Source organism: Kogia breviceps, chromosome 5 (genome assembly GCF_026419965.1).
Source record: "Kogia breviceps isolate mKogBre1 chromosome 5, mKogBre1 haplotype 1, whole genome shotgun sequence".
In the NCBI taxonomy this organism is placed as follows: Eukaryota; Metazoa; Chordata; class Mammalia; order Artiodactyla; family Physeteridae; genus Kogia; species Kogia breviceps.
The window spans coordinates 143,697,445-143,718,528 of NC_081314.1; the positions used below are offsets into that span (position 1 = coordinate 143,697,445).

Genomic DNA, 21,084 nt, shown 5'->3' on the forward strand with positions numbered 1-21,084 from the left:
CCAATAAAGATGTTAAAAAAAACAAAAAGAGAAAAAAAAAAAACTCCTTATTTCCAAAGTAAAGCAAGGCAACAGTTGATGGAGATATGTCAGAGAATAAAACACAAAGGAAAAAGGGCTTGACCCTTAAGGCAGACACAAGAAGAAAACACAGAGCAAAAGATTTCATGTGTCAAAAATGGTGGATGTGGGGACACAAGTTCTTCCATGTTTTTATGTTGAATCGTCACTAATATAAGACAGCGGAGCGATGGGAGGCAACAGATATACAGGGTACCCCTTCAAGAAGTTTAACAAGAGTGAAGTAATTCAGTAGCAAAATGTTCAAGAAAACGAAATGAAAGCTGTTGTAAGGTACAAGACACAAATCCAAACTTGAATGGAGATAGGAAGGAGGAAACTACAATTGTTGGAGGGAATGAACTAGGTGTAAACACCAGGTCCACGGGAAGTTCAAAGGGGTGGGACAGCCAGCACTGGGGGAGAGACAGCCTTGCGAACAGAGGCCTCTACCTCTCAGGCAAGGCGAGGGGATGCAAACGACAGGCAGAAGTCCAGTTAGAGCTCTTCTCTGAGGAAAGAACAAGGGTACAAGAACAAGGATAAGGAAAGAGAAATGGAGGCTATGTGAAGGAGACCAAGAAGAGACTAAAGCACAATTACATGAGAAATGACAGCTGGTGACTAAGATACAGCGAGCAACAAGCTGGAAAGAGGATAAGAATTAAGGAGCCAGATACACATAATTCTGTTCACTTGTTTTAGTAAAGCTCACAGTAACCATAATAATTTTTAAATGTTTCTCAAAGACCACAAGTGTACTCTATGTGCATTAGTAAGATAAAAACTTGAAAATGTATTTTCATTGTTTAAAAATTACATACCATTATCAGGTATTGGTTCCATGTCCCATGGGCTAAGTTTTTCAATTTCAGTATTGTCCCACCTGTTAAAACCAAAAGAAAGTCTGGTTAGCCTTTCATAAAGACAATTGATAGCACGTATAAAATAGATAACTAATGAGAATCTGTGTACAGCACAGGGAGCTCTACTCAATGCTCTATGGTGATCTATATGGGAAGGAAATCCAAAAAAGAGAGGATATATGTGTATGTATAGTTGATTCACTTTGCTGTACAGCAGAAACTAATACAACGTTGTAAAGCAAACTATACTCCAATAAAAAATAAAAGAAAAACCTGTGGATAATTAACTAGGTACCCACTACAAGAGTAAACAAAAAGATAGAAAATGCAAAAATTAACCTCACTATAGCAGTAAGTTTAAATATTAACAGTATGGTTTTTTTCAAATAGATTGTAACAAACAAGTATAAAAATGTATGGTGGTGTGTATATGTCCCTGCCACTCTCTCACATCGTCACAGGGAGTTCACCTCTGTACTTAGTGACCACCTAGAGGGGTGGGATAGGGAGGGTGGGAGGGAGGGTGACAAAAGAGGGAAGAGTTATGGGAACATATGTATATGTATAACTGATTCACTTTGTTGTAAAGGAGAAACTAACCCACTATTGTAAAACAGTTATACCCAAATAAAGATGTTAAAAAAAAAAAAAAAAAAAAAAATGTATGGTGGATTCAAGGACAAAACCAGAAATCCTGTGTGGCCTGTACCCAGGGTAAGTGAAGAAAGACAGTGTGAAGGCCTCGAATGCCACACTTCAGAATGTGGACTTTGTTTCCACAGCCAATGGAAAGGCAGCAAAGACTTTTTCTGAACAAGGGAAATGAAGTAACCTGTGCTCCTGAACAATGATCCCACAATATTGGGTTGAGGAAATATTAGGAGGCTACAAAAAAGGTCCCAGGGAAGCAAGCCGAACCTGCACCAAGACGGGTAACTAGTAACAGAGGCATTCTAGAGAGATGCTGCAAAGGTGAGACTGACGTGACTTAACAATGAAGTCACTGGTGTTTTTTTTAACCTGAAACACGTCATTCATACCACAACCTGACGCAACGAACAAATGTCTGTACGTGATTGGTTTTCATCTGCATACACACCTAACAATGTAACACTGGAAATGACTATCAGGGTACTGTGGCTGATACGGCTCTTGACTCAGCACCGTTCCAAACCACCAAGCATCGTCAATGATAGAACGAAACCTGTCACCTGTAAGGGAGACGACCAAGTCTGAGACATCAATTTGCTAACATTAACATTTTTAATTTATAAAATACCTATGACAGATAAAACAAATCAAATAATATTTTTATCTTAAACTTAACCATTCTTCACCACTTACCTGCAATCTTTAGTGATAAAACATACATGAAAAAGACATAGTACTACACTCGGCAATTTACCAAAGGTATAAAACCATATAATATAATTGATGAAAACGGTTTATGACTAGGTTCCATTATTTAATGGATCCAAATGCCCACTCCAAAATAAGTTCTATTACAAAGAACAAAATTTAACAAAACTCAAAAATCTTTTACAACTATGTATACAAATCGATAAATATTTAATAAGCATATTAAATATACTTATGAAATATGTAACATTTCCTGAATAAAACAAGTTATAAACGTATGATCAGAAGTTAATCCATGATTCTTCTAAAGTTGCTGCTATATAAATATCTCCACATAAAAAGGTGTTCTAATTCTTAAGATCTCATAATAAAAATCAGGTCTAAACGTACCCTTGAAATATGTATTTATTATTTAAAAGAATTAAACATCCACATACCCCATTATCTCAGCATAACATAAAAGCAAGCAAGCAGACCTTAGGAGAGCTCCCTATACAAACTGAAGTAACTGGAAAGAATACTCCAACTGACTTCAGTGATTTAGATTATACATATACATGTCTAAATGCATTCTATAACTGTTAACAACTGCTAGAGAAAGAAACTGTATTCGATCTTTGTTTTACATATATTACAAAAGAAACACAGACTGCTGTAATAACCCTATCTCCTCCTTCCCATCATTTTCAAAACAAAATCAATATGAAAAAAAGTTACTTATTCTTCATTAATAATTCTTTGGTAGATTAACAATTATTTCTTCAAGAAAAGTTTTACAGAAATAGTATCAATCAAAATTAAAGCTACATATATATCACTCCCAAGAAAGAGAATATTCCCCACAAATAGTCTTGACTAAAGAAAGCATGCTTTCAATAAACTCTGTAAAACTGAAAAAAATAGCAATATCACAACTATTGGAGCTACATGTTTTGAGGTTAACATATTTTCAAATTTATATAAACATGATCTTTATGTAAATTTTACTTCAAAATCATTAGAAACCCATAAGCCCCTCATCCCACCACCCTTCTACCATTAATAAAATTCTACTTTTGACAGTATTTCATTAATACAGATATTCCAAAACACTTCAACTTTATTTTATTTTATTTTTTTTTTAATTTTTTTTTGCGGTATGCGGGCCTCTCACTGTTGTGGCCTCTCCCGTTGCAGAGCACAGGCTCCGGACGCACAGGCCTAGCGGCCATGGCTCACGGGCTTAGTTGCTCCGCGGCATGTGGGATCTTCCCGAACCAGGGCACGAACCCGTGTCCCCTGCATCGGTAGGCGGATTCTCAACCACTGCGCCACCAGCAAAGCCCCACTTCAACTTTAAAAAGAAGTCTTAATAAATTTTAACAACAAAACTTTTTAATGGAAGGAATATATACTAAAATTTTGATGTAACACCATGATTTCTGTCCAATTCTATAATGTAAATAACCTAATTTAACAAATATCAATTATAATATTTGTTACAATAAGTATTACTGTAATAATAACAAATCCAGGGGCTTCATTTTGAGAAGCCTAACACAAAAATATATGGTTACTAAGTGAGACAGTCTTTGACACCAAGAATTAGTTAGGTAATATTTTTCTTCCCTATTTATCTAATATTAGAATACTTTCAGTTGAGATAAAAATAGTTATTTGGTGTAAGACTAAAAACTTTAAATTAAAAGCAGGCTTAAAAAATTCATTTTCTCATGGTAAAAATGGGCTTTTCTATTCCATTAAGATTTTTCACATAAACCTATTTTGGCTAGTCAAAAGCAGGATAAACATCTGCTCAGTAAAAAGTTCTCACAAGCAACTTCCTATAGTAACTGCTCAAACTTCAGGAGAAGAGGTAAGATTTTTGTGGGGGAGCAAAAACAAATTAATTAACATAGAAGATATGATACAATAATTTCACAACCTCAAAAATAAAACAAAACCCACCAAATTACAAGGGGTAGTCAGGAATCAATCTCTAGCATTTACTTGTAGAGAATCGAGGTTAAGAAATTTTTCTGAATGGGCATGTTGGCAGAACAAAATGAGAGCTTCTAATTTACACATCATGGGAGTTGAAAACCAGACTGGCTAGGAAACTATAAAGTTCTTTGGGACTTGGCTGTACAAAATTAACTTCTACATATTCCAGCTGTCCGGTTTGTTTGTTTTTTGTTTTGTTCTGTTTAGTCTTTGGTGGCTAGATGTTTCTCTTCAAGAAAACTTTCCTTTACACCTCCAGTCCCCAAAATAACCCTGATTACTTGTGTGGACGTTACCATTAAAAATAGCCTACTAAAAAAAAAAAAGTCTACTGGGCTTCCCTGGTGGCGCAGTGGTTGCGAGTCCGCCTGCCGATGCAGGGGACGCGGGTTCGTGCCCCGGTCCGGGAAGATCCCACGTGCCGCGGAGCGGCTGGGCCCGTGAGCCGTGGCCGCTGAGCCTGCGCGTCCGGAGCCTGTTTTCCGCGACGGGAGAGGCCACAATAGTGAGAAGCCCGCGTACGGCAAAAAAAAAAAAAAAAAAAAAAAAAAAAAAAGTTAGTGCCTACGTTTAGGTGATTTTATTTTTTCTGTCAACCCATACAATTCATGGTTATAAAGCCTAAGTTTTACACAAATTTTTTATTTTTTAAAGGAATGGTTACCTCCAGTCAACCTATTTAAGTCTGGGTTGATATGATTATCAAAGGTAAGATATTCTGGCATACCAGAACATCATTGCGGTATTTTTCAACTTTCTTATTGTTTTACATTACAGGTAATTTTGTGAATTAGACCAGTGTCACATTAAAGATGGAAGTAAGGCAGTGTGGACAAGTCTGAAGGGAAACAGAAGGTCTACTCTAGCCTATATTCCAGGAGTAAGAAATCATCCTTCCAAAGTGTCACATAGCATACCAAGCCCTAAGCAAAATACACGTAGCAGTCTTAAACTTCTTTCCAGAATTTACATGTTTGCATCCACCATAATAAGCAGCACCACAACCAAAAAACTTCAGAGCAATAAAATGAGACATTCCTTTCTCAGGGTATATATAAACTTCAGTAAGGACAGACTTACAAGACTGCCAGTTCCTCTGTCTTGCTTCATCGTAAAATTGACGCAATACAAGAAAGTCAATAACATCTGGCATATCATGGTATCTAAACAAAAATAAAAGCCTGTTAAATTTCCTGCACAGCAAGTTATAGTCTTGAGCAGCAATGTCCCACAGAAATACAATGGGAGCCACATGTGTAATTTTTAATTTTTGACTAGCCTTATTAAAGTAAAAAGAAACCAGTGAAATTAATTTTAATAGTGTATTTTATTTAACCCAATATATCCTAAATATTGTTTCACCACATAATCAATACAAAATAATGAGATATTTCACATTCTTTGCCTTCATGCCAAGCCTTCAAAGTCCAATGCGTACACTTATATCACACTCAGTTCAGCAGCAGCCACACGTGGCTAACAGCTACCATACTGGACAGCACAGGGTTAGCAAATTATTTATTCTAATATTTTCTCAAAAACAAATGCAGAAGAAATTTCCACTACAGGCCAGAATTCTCTACACATTTAAGTGGCATGAAAAATGTATAAAACACGCTCCCGCCTAATTGCTGCTGCAGTATCAGTATTTTTACTTCCAGTGGGTCCCATCTATCAGAACTTCAACTTACATCTTGGGCTGTCCACAGGGCTCTACTATTTACCCTGCAGCTGAATGCAAAGGACATGCTGATCAGCGAGAGGGAAAATCTAAATTTAAATAATTCCATTTTTTAAAAAGTAACACATACCTAATAGAGAAAGATTTGTCCATAAGTTTTCCAGTCGCAGGATCTATAAATGCTAGTTTGAGGCAACAAAGTGTAGGGGGACCAACCTCATATCGTATTCCAACTATTTTGACCAACTCTTGATCCTTTAACAGATATTTTTAAAAGAGTAAATGGTTAAAGTAAAGCAATTCCTCAAGATTATAATTCTCCACATATTGCCAAATTAAGTCAGCTCACAATTTAGGATTCCAAACCAGAAGAGGGGTTTAATTTACCATTAATTACAATCGTTTTTGCTAAACCTCCACATTTTTTGAAGACCGGTATTTAACACTGTTTCTAACGTAAGGAATATACCAACTTTAGAAAAAAGACACAACAAAAGTATAAGAAGGAACACACAAATCACCCATCAGCTCAGTATCTAATCACAACCACTGTGCATAATCAGAATTTCCTTCTGGCTTTCTTCTCTTCCTAGAGAAACACTTTCATTTATATAATTTTGTACTATACAAATCAAAATATGTAAGCATTTGGCTTATTATTCTTCAAAAACTTGACATTAAATTTCTACCTAGGGGCTTCCGTGGTGGTGCAGTGGTTGAGAATCTGCCTGCTAATGCAGGGGACATGGGTTTGAGCCCTGGTCTGGGAGGGTCACACATAACGCAGAGCAACTAGGCCCGTGAGCCACAACTACTGAGCCTGCACATCTGGAGCCTGGGCTCCGCAACAAGAGAGGCTGCGATAGTGAGAGGCCCGCGCACCGCGATGAAGAGTGGCCCCCGCTCGCCACAACTAGAGAAAGCCCTCGCGCAGAAACGAAGACCCAACACAGCAAAATAAATTAATTAATAAAACTCCGACCGCCAACATCTAAAAAAATAAAATATAAACAAAACCCAGAAATTTGCTGAATTGTAATATAAAAAAAAAATTTCTACCTAATACATTTCAATAAATATTTGTTGAAGATCTATGTGCCATGACCTATTCCAGGCAGTAGGGGTAAGACAGGGAATGGGAGAAACGTCCTACCATGATAGAGCATCCTACTCACTATACTGTAATTAGCCTTCCCCCAATACCTGTTTCCTTAATACTAAGCATATGAGATGATTCGTCCATTTATTCACTGCACAAAATGTGATTGTTATAATGTGCCAAACAAAGTGCTAAAAATACAGTTGGTTCTCATTATCTGCAGCATTCTTACTATTCTATAGTGCCGCCCAAAATGATGAATTACTGAGTTCCCAGTGAACACTGAACCACTGCTCCTGCAGGGAATACAAGGCTAGGTGGCTGCAGGCCCCCAGTCGTAAAGCTTCAGTCACCTAATTAAGATAGTATCTTGTGTAATGTGAATTTCTATGTAAAGACACGTCATTTAATCTACGCTGTGGAGTCATTAACACTGAACTCACAACCAGCAGCACTATGACTCAGGCCTACAAGAGGCTTATCTAACACACAGATTTTCTCCATAAGGTACATCATCACCTTCCTGCAGATAGTAACACAAGACAGCACTTTAGCATTACGCTAGGGGGCCATCTTAAACAGCAAGTCACCAACACAAAAATCTGGAAAAAAAAAAGCACAAACATCTGAAAAATGTTTAACGTGGCACTGAATAGACTGCAAAAAGAACACTTATTTACAACATGAGAGCTCAGAAGAAGGAAGTATCACCTTGTTCAAGCTCAGCTGAGCACACGCTGGGCAGGCCCCCCACATCTCTGCCACACCGAACACGCCTGCAAGGGCCTAGAAAGCACCTCGAGTACTGATTGTGGTGTTACAAATAGCAAACAGTGAGAAAGGCAAATTCGTAAATATGGGAAACAAGAAAAATGAGGATCAGCCGTCCTCAGGGACACAGTAATAAGTGAAAGAGACATAAATTTGAATGTATCTAAAGCCAAATTCATAGAAGTAGAGCCACTGAGTTTTTTCATCTTCAGTTAATCAAAGTACCAAAAATATGAAGTATAAAGATTAAAAATCACCTGTACCTACTCTACATGTAATCACCACTAACATTTTAATGTATTTATTTTGGTTGACCATATGTCTTTAAATTTTTATCATAACCCAAACCAGAATTTCACATCCCGTTTTTCCTCTTAGTAACACACTGTGAATATGTAGTATTCATTCTACAAACATTTTAAAAGGCTCGGTTACATGGTGGGCTCTACATAGTAGCCAAATGTGTGAATATATCATGGTTTGGTTTGTTCAGTACTGTGGGATATTTGGATTTTTTCCTAATTTTTTGTTTTTATAAACAGTGATACAGAATTTAAATTTGTATGCACTTCTGGTTGTTTCCTAAATTACCAAAAGTAGAACTGCTGATTTGTCTAAATATTTTCAGTTTCAATTCCAACTGCCAAGATACGCTATAGGGAGCCTGCACCTGTTTCATGCACCCTTATCACCAAGTTGAAGAACTATTAACAAACCTAAACCTTTGCTACTTATTAAAACATGGTATTTTCTTTCTTTAAATGTTAAAAATATGTATATACATAAAATTGGTTAAGTACAGAGAAGCTAAAGTTTTTTCTGTATTTTATTACATGTGAGGTTGAACCTTTTTTTCCAATTTGTACTGGTTTTTTTGAAAACCTGTCCTGGGTACAATCATTTTAAGATTAATGACATATACAGCCAAGCCGCCTTCCAATAATGAACAGAGTGCCCAGTGACAGCACGTCTTCTAACTCGACCTTAATGCTGAGCAGGTAACAGCAGAGATGTTTTTAAGTTGGAAATTAACAGAAAGGTAGTCATGTAGTATGCATCCAGGAGGTTATTTTTAACGGATTTATAAATAATTTAACTATACATGTATGTGCTAAATGTTTAATGATTTAATAATACCATCATCTTACCCTAAGATCCATTTTTCTCCATGGCTCCTTGTTAGGGTTCAGTTCATAAATGTTATTTCTTCTGACAGCCTCGATATAAGCTTCATGACCCTGTCGAAAATATATTACCTACAAAAGGGAAGTATACATTTAAAAATAAAAACCTAAGAGTAATATTAATTTTACGTTCCGTCTTCACATTTTTAAACTTTATTACTCTCACCTCATCGCCCATTTGAGGAACAAAAGGAGACTTCCGAAGTGTGGTATCAGTTATCCAAACCGGAGGATGAAATTCATATAAACGTTCCATGTTGGCAAGCTCTGCCTGAGTCATCCTCCGCAGATTCTGCCAAGGGGAAGAGAACAAAGTTTAATAGAATAGAAAGGGGCAGCGTGCACTGTTTAATTGAAAAACAAAAGATATCACCATTCAGAAGGGCTGTTTTATTAGCTTGTCGCCTAGTGATGAGTTTTTAAACAGCACACATATTTGTCTCTTTAACATACATAGGAACATTATCAGCTGTGTAGGCACTGTAGGTCTACCTAGCACGTTCCCAGTGTCTCCCAAATCTCTAACAGACTCTGCACATAGCGCTTCACATCCTATGAAGTGGGTCTAATTTCCCGCTGGATCCTCTTCAACACACTAAGGCTGCTTTGCCAAGACTCCACAGTGAATTTCACCACAGACTAATCATCTCAGGGAGTCTCCTCTTGATCTGAGGTTTTAAGACTGGTAATTTTACATATGATATCACATGTGGAATCTAAAATATGATACAAATGAACTTTTATGAAATAGAAACAGACTCACAGACATAGAGAACAACTAGTGGTTGCCAAGGGGGAGGAGGGTGGTACAGGGATGGAGTGGGAGTTTGGGGTTAGCAAATGCAAACTATTATATTTAGGATGGATAAACAAGGTCCTACTGTATAGCACAGGGAACTATATTCAATACTCTGTGATAGGGCTTCCCTGGTGGCGCAGTGGTTGAGAGTCCGCCTGCCATGTAGGGGACACGGGTTCGTGCCCCGGTCTGGGAAGATCCCACGTGCCGCGGAGCAGCTGGGCCCGTGAGCCATGGCCGCTGAGCCTGCGCGTCCGGAGCCTGTGCTCCGCAATGGGAGAGTCCACAGCCGTGAGAGGCCCGCGTACCACAAAAAAAAAAAAAAAAAAAAAAAAAAAATACTCTGTGATAAACCATAATGGAAAAATAATTTTTAAAAAAAGACTGATAATTTTAAAATAAAACCACAAATTCTTTGATACTCCTCCTTTCCTCTTTAAGAGGTGGAGCCTATGGGCTTCCCTGGTGGCGCAGCGGTTGAGAATCCACCTGCCGATGTGGGGGACACGGGTTCATGCCCCGGTCTGGGAAGATCCCACGTGCCGCGGAGCGGCTGGGCCCGTGAGCCGTGGCCGCTGAGCCTGCGCGTCCGGAGCCTGTGCTCCGCAATGGGAGAGGCCACAACAGTGAGAGGCCCGCGTACCGCAAAAAAAAAAAAAAAAAAGAGGTGGAGCCTAAGTATCCTCCACTCAATGTGGGCTCCAACTACTTCTAACAAATAGAAAAAAGCAGAAGTAACCGTGTGAGACTTCTAAGACTAGGTCATAAAAGGCTTATCCCTTGCTTAATTTTTGGATCACTTGCTCTGGGGACAATCAGCTACCATGTCAAGAAGACGCTCAAGCAGCTCCCTGGAGAGGCCCATATGGTGAGGAACTGAGGCCAGCAGCCAAATGCCCCATGAACAAACTTCAAAGATCCACCCCCAGTCAAGCCTTTAGACAACTGTGACCCAAGCTAACATGATGACTGCAACCTCATGAGCCAAAAATCAGTTAATCAGTGACCAAATTCCTGATTCATCAAAACATGAAATAATACATGTTTCTTGCTTTTAAGCTAAGTTCCAAGATGATCTGTTACACAGCAATAGATACCTAATACAAAGACATAGCATCTTTAAGTAACAATAGCTACCTATATGACAGGAGCACATGTAGCACTGTACATGGAACAAGGTATAACAATATTACAATTAGGAGAAAAGCATGAAGACAGAACATGTCAAATGAAAATGGGAAACAGGACAATAGCAGACAAAACAAGAAGAAAGGATCTTAAAATGCCTTGAAGTATATTTTTGCTGTTGGAACTGGAGGACAAAATAAGAGTTATGGTGGGGATATGAGCAAAATAGAGCTTTCCCTCTAAGTTACAGATTCAGAAAGGTATAAGTGCCAAGTCCAACTAAGAGCAGATTAGAGAAGTTTTAATAACGAAGGAGATTTTCCAAAAATAAGTTTGTTTGCATTTTACGTTTGACTCCTGATGATGTATATCGATCAAAATAATAATAATAATAAAGCCTCCAAATTCCCAAAGATTTCTAATTTCTAAATATGGACAGAAACTATAAAAGTGTAGATAGATGGTATTTTTAAAGATATACTTTTCTTACCTCTTTTTTAGGCTTAATTTCTTTCTTTCTCTTTCGTCTCCTTTTTGGAGGAGATAAATTCTCAGTAGACATTTCGTCCTCTGAACTACTGCGAAACCGAGTAATTCGTCGACGGGATGACGTTCGTAAAGGAGGCTGCAGATTGATGCCTGCGTCAGCCGTCCAATCAGAATATCTAGATGAAGAGCCACTAGAGAGGAAAACAGTTTCAGTCGCACAGAACCAGAATCTAAGCCCTAAGAGTAATTTCATCCTACAACCTTACGAGAGGAGAGACAACAAGGAGGAAAGAAAAGATCCTGGGAAGATTCGACTGCCCTCCCTATCAGTGCATACTGAAATGACCAAAGACCATGAGAAGGAGAAAAATCTTCACTGAGAAATTTTTTTAAGTATAATTTGGATGAGACCTCATAGAAGACAACATCTATAGCCCACTAATAATACCCTTTCCAAAAGTGAAGTGTAGCTACGAAAGCAGGAGAGACTGTGCAGAAGAGCAGCATGCCCCCTAAACCGCAGGAGGCTCCAAAATGGGACTGGAAATTGTAACTGGAATGACAAACCATCGGTGAGTGACTACACTGAGAGCCACAAGGAAAGCACAGAAGAGAAAGCTCTAAGTGGACAAAGCTTCCTGCCAAGAGGGGGACTCTCCCTGATAGGAGAAAAGATCCCAGAGAGGGCCGAGTCCTAACCTACCCTGGAGCAAAAGCAGAGTCAAGTAGGAAACTAGAAAACTAGCCCCTGGTCCACTCCCAGCTTTAGCAAACACAGAAAAGGATAAAAATCCTCTACTGGGGCCATCACTGTCCAACCACATACCTCTCAGGCTTGATAAAACACACAGTTCCAAAAGCTATTTATCACAAATATTATTTTTGTATTATATTTTGTTAAAAAAGAGCTGTTTTTAAAAATCTTAAGAGCATCTGCTTCGTAAAATAAAGTTCAACAAAAGTTGAATTAAGATAGTGAATATAGAGACAGGAAGGACAGTGGTGGTTGCCCGGGGGTGGGGGGGCGAACTGCTGTTTAGGAGGTACACAGTCTCGGTTTTGCAAGACGAAGTGAGTTCTGGAGATTGGGTGCACAACACTGTGAATATACTTAACATACTGAACTGCACAATTAAAAACAGTGAAGATGGTGAATCTTACGTTCTGTATATTTCACCACAATTAAAGTTAAGTTAACAAACAAAAACAAGAGTAGACAAGTGCTCTAGCAATCACTCCAGCTCCTAAGCATAATGGAATAAAAGAAGACAAGAAAGGAAGCCAGGAGTACGGTATGGTGGTCTGTAAAGCACAGTATCAATGGAAATCAAAATAATCTGAGTCAGGGCTTCCCTGGTGGCGCAGTGGTTGAGAGTCCGCCTGCCGATGCAGGGGACGCGGGTTCGTGCCCTGGTCTGGGAAGATCCCACGTGCCGCGGAGCGGCTGGGCCCGTGAGCCGTGGCCGCTGGGCCTGTGCGTCCCGGAGCCTGTGCTCCACAACTGGAGAGGCCACAACAATGAGAGGCCCACGTACCGCAAAAAAAAAAATAATAATAATAATCTGAGTCATATTTAGAAGGGAGAATTTTCTAGACTTGGTGATGGAAATGTTATGAAAAGAGAATGATGTCCAGGATTCTGGCTGGAGCATCTGCCAGGACAAAGTTGACATTTACCAAGACAAGAAACAGATGTTAACATCTTAGACCCATGAAATTTGGATACCAAAAGTAAACAAAAGGTAATACGTATGATAAAATAAAGTTTATATTTTAAGGTAGGACAAGAAAAATTCAACATAAAATTCTCTCTCTGTGTCCATTTGGGCCTCCACCCTCCCTAATGTGCAGTGGGCATCGGCATTACACATTCACCAGAGCTGCTCAAAGACGGGAGTGCCTGCTCGACAGTAAAGGCCCATTTTTTCCTTCCTCCTGACGCGAGCAATGTAGCGTCTTACAAGAAGAGCACTCTTTCCCGGCTCTGCGGGGGTCACAGTACCTGGTGCTCACTTTGTCAAAGTTTACCTGGACTATGTAACCTTGATGAACTTTATATAAGATAGCAGTATGTCATCCTGATGTACCATCATTTGTCTTGAAAAAATGTACATGACTGAGCCTTCAGCTTCTAACAGGTGGAACAGTTCTCAGAGCTTCCTGAGAATCTGCTTCCCGGTTAGAATCCTCAGTTTGGCTTGCATAAAATTCCCTTTTTTTTTTTTCTTCTTGATAGTTAATTGAACTTTCATCAACGTATGCAATAACTAGTAATAAATTTAATGGTGATTTTACCACACAGACGTTGTATACTCCTCTTTATAAACGGAGCCCAAGACTAAATTGATGTTTTGAGTACACATATTTACACTGTTGGCTCAAATGTTTTATAGTCAAAAAAAAAACCCAAAATATTTTCTATGGAAACAGCTGTTAATCCAGCTTTCTTCTCCTTTTAAATGTATCAAAAACTCAATGTTAGTTGTTCCCAGCTGGAAGCTCTTACACCTTGAATGCCGTTCAAGTATGATTCCATTCAACATCATGACTAAAATCTTAGAAGATTAAAATGAGTAAAAACAGGTACCTTGAACTTTCACTGTCACTTTCACTTCTTCTATCACTTTTCCATTCTTCTTCTTCAGAAGAACAAGAACCTTCACTTTGATCACAGGAAGTCTCCTAATTTTGTGAGGGGGGGGAAAATAAAATAAAAATCTTGATCTCTGAGATTAAATAACACAAGGCAAGAGAAACCACACAGTCATTCTAATCATCTCAGGAGTAAGTATGAGAACTGCATAATAAAATAGGTAAACTTAAAACAAAAAGCAAGTGTCTTTACTACATCCTTTTTCTTATCAAAGAATTAGGCAATAGAAAACATTTGTGAGACTTAACACTACTACTATTAACAAAAGAAATTGATACAAGAGGCCATTCTCTGAGCAAAGTTAATAAGTCAATGTAATTGTTCTCACTGTTTTGGACTCAAGCCACTGTAATAGGTGGGTAGTGGTATCTCATTTTACTTTCAATTCTCTAATGACATACGATGTTGAGCACATCTTCTTTAACTAAGTCCCTGTTAGATCTTTTGTCGATTTTTAAATTGGGTTGTGTTCTTATTGAGTTTTAAGAATACAAATCCTGGGCTTCCCTGGTGGCGCAGTGGTTAAGAATCTGCCTACCAATGCAAGGGACACGGGTTCGAGCCCTGGCCTGGGAAGATTCCACATGCCGCACAGCAACTAAGCCCATGCGCCACAACTACTGAGCCTGAGCTCTAGAGACTGCAAGCCACAACTACTGAGCCCATGTGCTACAACTACTGAAGCCTGCACGCCTAGAGCCCACGCTCCGCAACAAGAGAAGCCACAACAATGAGAAGCCCGCGCACCGCAACGAAGAAGTAGCCCCTGCTCACCGGAACCAGAGAAAGCCCACACAGAGCAACAAAGAACCAACACAGCCAAAAATAAATAAATAAATAATTAATTTAAAAAAAAAAAAAAAAAAGACCTCCCTGGTCCTTTTCTCAAAAAAAAATTTTTAAAAAAAGAATACAAGTCATACCACCTAGAAGGGTGGGATGGGGTGTGGGATAGGGAGGGTAAGGAGGGAGATGCAAGAGAGAGGAGATATGGAGATATATGTATATGTATAGCTGATTCACTTTGTTATAAAGCAGAAACTAACACACCATTGTAAAGCAATTATACTCCAATAAAGATGTTAAAAAAATTTTTTTTAATTAAAAAAAAAAAGAATACAAGTCCTTTATCAGACATGAGTTTTACAAGTATTTTCTCCCAGTCCATGGCTTGTCTTTTCATTCTCTTAACAGTATCTCTCAGGCTTTTCTATTATTTGTCAAGTTTTTCTTTCATGGATCATGCTATTGGAATTGTATCTAAAAAGTGATCATCACACCCAAGGTCGCCTAGATTTTTATTACACGTTATCTTTTAGAAATTTTATAATTTTGTGTTTTACATTTACATTAAGTTTATGATATATTTTGAGTTAATTTTTGTGAAAAGACTGTGTCTAGATTTTTTTTTTTTTTGCATGTGGATATCCAGTTGTCCCACACCACTTGTTGAAAAGACAACGCTCCACTGAGTTGTCTTTGTTCCTCCGTCAAACACTAGTTGAGTATATTTGTATTGATCTACTTCTGGGTTCCTTATTCTATTCCATTGATCTATTTGTCTATTCTTTCACCAGTACGACACTGTCTTGAAAACTGGAGATGTATACTAAGTCTTAATGTCAGGTAGTATCTATCAGTCCTGCACCTCTGTTGTTCTTCAGTATTGTTAGCTATCCTGGGTCATTTTTTTCTCCAAACAAACTTCAGAATCTCTTTGCCAATATCCACAAAATAAACTTGCTGGGATTTTGCTTGGAACTGTGTTGAATCTATAGATGAAGTTGGGAAGAAATAATATCTTAAAAAGATGTGAAGCACAGAAACTCTCATTCACTGCTCATCAGAGTACAAAATGTAACACAACCACTTGGATGATAGTTGGGCAGTTTCTTACAGAGCTAAATATAGGCTTATCATAGAGGAAAATTAAACTCATATTACTAAAAAGTAGTCAATGTGAAAAGGCCACATACTGTTTGATCCAACTATATGACATTCTAGAAAAGTCAAAACTATGGAAACAGTAAAAAGATCAGTGGTTGCCCATAGCTCAGGAAGGGGGAGCGAGTGATGATTAAGTACAACAGGGGGGGGTTAGGACAGTGGAGCTATTCTGTATGATACTATTATGGTAGGTACGTAACATTATGCATTTGTCTAAACCCATACAACACACAGTGATCCCTAATGTAAACTACAGAATTCAGTTAATGATAATGTATAAAACTGGTTCATCAGTTGTAGCAAATGTACCACACTAAATCAAGATGTTATTAATAGGAAACATTTAGGGAAACAGTATATGGGAACTCACTGTACTTACTGTGTAATTTTTTTTAAACCTGAAACACGGAAGTCTTTAAAGGAAGAGAGGGAAACAAGCAGCTAATTCCCACAACCCTAATAGCTGCCATCTACTTTAAATTCTGGTCTTGGATACTAAGCAGGTACTTTTAAATTGAGATACAACCTCTTCCTATAACAGCTACTTACATTAAGTGAATCATAAATGGATAATGAAAATGCCACGGAGAAACAAAACTAAAAAGTTGGAATTGCAAGGAAATAGCTATTTTGCATACTTCATTTGAGTAGGCAAAATGCAAAGTAAACATATTCTTAAAAAATGTTCCTTAAAATGTGAGCCCAATGCTATTCAAGGAGTACAGATTCCTAGGCCAGCCACACTAGATCTACTCAACAGGAGTCTGCTTTTTATGCTCAAAATAGACTTCTAAAAAATCACAGTAATAAAATAAACTCTTAAAATCTACTACCTGGAAACCATGCATTCTGGGAAAAAGTTTTAAATGTTTTATCTGCATTAACTCTCAAAACACTTCTGTAAACAGAGGCAGGGTTAAGATAAAGCTAATGAAACTTAAGTTTCAGAGGCTTTCAATTTAAGTTGCCTACCAAGGCCCCGTGTCTATTTGTAACTTTGAATTCTTTTTCTAAAGAACGTCCCTAAAATTATACAAGATTCAAACCCCACAAATCTTGAATCCGTCTTGCCAATGAGTTTTGTATTATCTCAAGTCACTACCTGCCCACTACTACCTTTTCATATATAGAGAAACCCAAGGCTAAGAAATGTAAAGAAATACACCTGGGGTCACAGAAGAGTAAGTGTAAGAAATGGAATCCGAAACCAGGCCAACTCTAAAACCCATACTTTTTCTACTATCAGTGCTTTCCAAACCAAAGCATAATGGAACCAACATACACAACAATCTCCACCCATCTGCAACACTCAGGAGAATGAATTCATACCACTGTAGGAGGTAAACTACCATAACACAAAATTATGACTTACCTTAAAAGGTCAAGTGGATTTAACATTCTACATTATACTTGTGTTAATTTAAAAGTTCCCCATTAATTGCAAATAAACCAAATTAAGACATAAAATCATAAGATTAATACTGATCTAAAAATTAAAACTCAATCTATAATCATTCCTGATTTTTCAGAAATACTTAAGAAAAGAAGAATTGGTTAATATTTCCCTAGCGTAATATATATGTATACTGTAGAAACCTAAAACAAAGCATCTTACTTATTGTGAAAATAGCAGGCACATTTCAACTGACAACAGAAATATGGTCCACTACCTCCACTAGTATTCAACAATGTACTGCAAGTATTAAATACTGCAATTAGACAAGAAACATCAATTAAAAGTATAAAAATTAGAAGAGAAGTAGTAAAACTGAATACTGTATAAATGAGAGTGTACCTGGAAAACTTCACAGAATCCAATGATAATTTAACTCAAAAATACAGTAATGTAGCAGGGTGGAAAAAATTAAAACTTGAAGGGGGGAAGAAGGCCAAAAACACAATAGAAAAATGGCCAAAAGACAAGACACACGATGCACAAAGATGAGAAAGACTCTAAATATATAAAAATATGTTCAACTTCACATATAAGAGAAATGTAAACTACACTGTAAATAAACCAAAGACAAAAGGACAAATATTGTGATTCCACTTACATGAGGTAACTAAAATAGGCAAATTCAGAGACAGAAAGTATAAGAGAGGTTACCAGGGGCTGGGAAGAGAAGGAAGTGGGGAGTTCTTCTTTAATGAGTACAGAGCTGCTGTTTGGGATGATGAAAAAGTGCTAGAAATGAAGAGTAGTGATGGCTGCATACATCTGTAAATGCAGTCAATGCCACTGAACTGTATACTTAAAAACAGCTCATGGTAAATTTCATGTTACATACAATATTCTATCACATAAAAGAATAGTCAAAACATATAAAAAATAAAACGAAGATACCATCTCTTGCCAATTAAACTGGCAAAAATTAGAAAGTGTAACACACTCCGTTGGTAAACAGTAAGAAAACGGACACTCTCCTACGCCATAGGGAGGAAAGCAAGTTGGAATTCTCCTTTATGAGGAATTTTTATTAGCATCTCATAAGATGCAAACGTGTTTATCTTTTGGCCCAGCAATCCCATTTCAAGGAATGTACCCCCCCCAATAACATCTCCATCATTAGACAAATACATACATCTACAAGATTATTCATTGTAGCATTATTTAAAATGAAAATGCTATAAACATCCTAAATGCCCATAACCAGAGAGTGGTTAAATAAACTCTGTTACAATCAGATAACTTAAATATGATGCAACTCTTTAAAAATAAATAAGGAAGGCATTTATGAACTGATACGAAGTGATTTTAAGAATATTTTAAGTGAAAAAACCCAAGTGCAAAAGAGTATCTGTAGTATGTAACATTTTGTGTACAAAATGAGAAATAATAAAATATACATGTATCTAATTGAGTATACAGGGGAAAGAGAAAAAAAAAAAAACACAGGAAAGATATGCCAGAAACTAGTGAAAATGGATGGGAACATTTATCATAATTACCCCAAATCATTAAAGGTTAAAACATGCTCAATACATATAAAGAAGAAAAAAATAAATAAGAAAGGTCTTACACAAAATCATTTAAGTGAACGGTCAGCAGCTAACATTACTGGATATTAGGCAGTGTTCTAAACATTTTACATGGTTAACTAAATGAATTCTCACAACACCTCTGAGGGACACACTCTTAATTACTTTTACAGATATAGGCAGAGGCACAAAAGTTTAACCAACTTGTCGAAGCAGAAGAATTTGGATTTAAATTCAAACCCTATGTTTGACTACTACCCTAATGCTTTATAGAGGAATTCAAATAAATTGTTCATCCTTATGTAACATTTCAATCCTCAAAACATTACTGATTAGAAAATACTAACATTCTACTATTAACCTTTAAAAACTCTTTACAGAAATACTGGTTTCCCCCCCAAAAATCAAAAAGAACAGTAACTTACATATGATTATTGTAAGTCAAGAAAAGGGATAAGACAAAGACTTCTTAGATATGAAGGCAAAAGCACAAGCAACTACGGAAGAAACAAACTAGACTTCATCAAAATGTAAAACTTTTGTGGCTCAGCAGAAATACGCAAAGAAGTGAAAAGACAATCCAATAAATGGGAGAATATATTTCAAAGTCATACATCTGATATAAAGGATTTGTATCCAGAATGTATAAAGAACCCTTATAGCAATAAAAAAGACAACCAAACTGAAAAATGGGCCAGAGATTTGCATAGATATTTCTCCAAAGACATACTAGTGGAAAACAGCACACAGAAACATGTTCAACATCATTAGTCATTAGGGGAATGTAATCAAAACCACAGTGAGATACCATCTCACACTCACCAGGACAACCGAAATCAAAAGGACAGAACATAACAAGTGTGGACAAGGATGTGGAGAAACTGGAAACTTCATACATTACTGACTGGGAAGATAAAATAATACAGCCACTTTGGAAAACAGTCTGGCAATTCCTCAAAAGGTTAAAATACAGTTACTGTATGACCCAGAAAACTGACTCATAGATATAAACCCAAATGAATTGAAAACTTATGGCCAAACAAAACCCTGTACATTGATGCTGATAAGGAGCAACATCCATAACAATCAAAAAAGTAGAAATAAGGGCTTCCCTGGTGGCGTAGTGGTTGAGAGGCCGCCTGCCGATGCAGGGGACGCGGGTTCGTGCCCCGGTCCGGGAGGATCCCACGTGCCGCGGAGCGGCTGGGCCCGTGAGCCATGGCCGCTGCGCCTGAGCGTCCGGAGCCTGCGCTCCGCAACGGGAGAGGCCACGACAGTGAGAGGCCCGCATACCGAAAGAAAAAAAAAAAAAAAAGCAGAAATAATACAAATGTCCACCAGCTGATGAGTGGGTAAACAAACTGTGTTCTATTCATATAATGGAATATTGGGCAATGGAAAAGAATGAACTATTCATCCATGCTATACATGGAATCAGCCTAGAACATTACACAGTAAGTGAAAAAAGCCAGTCACAAAGATCATACTGTATGATTCCATTAAATGAAATGTCCAGAATACAAAAATCCACGGGGATAGAAAGATTAGTGGTTGCCGGGGGCTTGGGTGGAGTGGGAATGGGAAGTACTTGCAAATGGGTACAGGGTTTCTTTTTAGGTGATTAAAATATTCTGAAATTAATTAGTGGTGGTGATGGTACAATTTTGTTAATATACTAAAACCACTGGATTGTACACTTATATGGTACAACAAAGCTGTTCAAAACTGTTAGAGAAGTTCAAAATGTGAAATTTCATCTTACTCTCTAGAGAATACTTTCACAAAATCTCAAGGTAGATTCAAAGTAAAGAATTAAGACAAATTATTCAAGATTATTTTATATATTTTAAAGTTATGAAACTCACATGTCTTACGGAGCTTGAAGATTCATTTCCAGAAGACAACTCAAGCCGTCCAAGATTTCTTCTACCATAATTTGGATATTTACGCCTACATGTCCTCTGCCTAGACCGTGACATCAAAGCCACGGAATCAGACTGAAACACAAACATGCAGATGAAAATCAACACTTAAATAAGTACAATCTTCAATAAAGTATTTTGCATTCTATCCAATCCCAAAAGGA

At 37.6% G+C, this 21,084-nt stretch overlaps 1 protein-coding gene across 3 annotated transcripts in view; it reads right to left on the reverse strand.

Annotated features, from left to right (window-relative positions):
- The window catches only part of BRWD1 (bromodomain and WD repeat domain containing 1), a 122,781-nt gene that overhangs the window by 32,297 nt on the left and 69,400 nt on the right, over positions 1-21,084 (reverse strand). For all 3 annotated transcript variants that reach the window (XM_067035122.1, XM_059065272.2, XM_067035123.1), the window contains 9 exons: positions 20,864-20,995; positions 14,007-14,101; positions 11,421-11,610; positions 9,170-9,295; positions 8,968-9,075; positions 6,080-6,204; positions 5,349-5,431; positions 2,026-2,137; positions 885-946 (listed from right to left, as the gene is read on the reverse strand). In XM_067035122.1, coding sequence (XP_066891223.1) covers positions 885-946; positions 2,026-2,137; positions 5,349-5,431; positions 6,080-6,204; positions 8,968-9,075; positions 9,170-9,295; positions 11,421-11,610; positions 14,007-14,101; positions 20,864-20,995 — 1,033 coding nt within the window. The remainder of the gene's footprint in view (positions 1-884; positions 947-2,025; positions 2,138-5,348; positions 5,432-6,079; positions 6,205-8,967; positions 9,076-9,169; positions 9,296-11,420; positions 11,611-14,006; positions 14,102-20,863; positions 20,996-21,084) is intronic.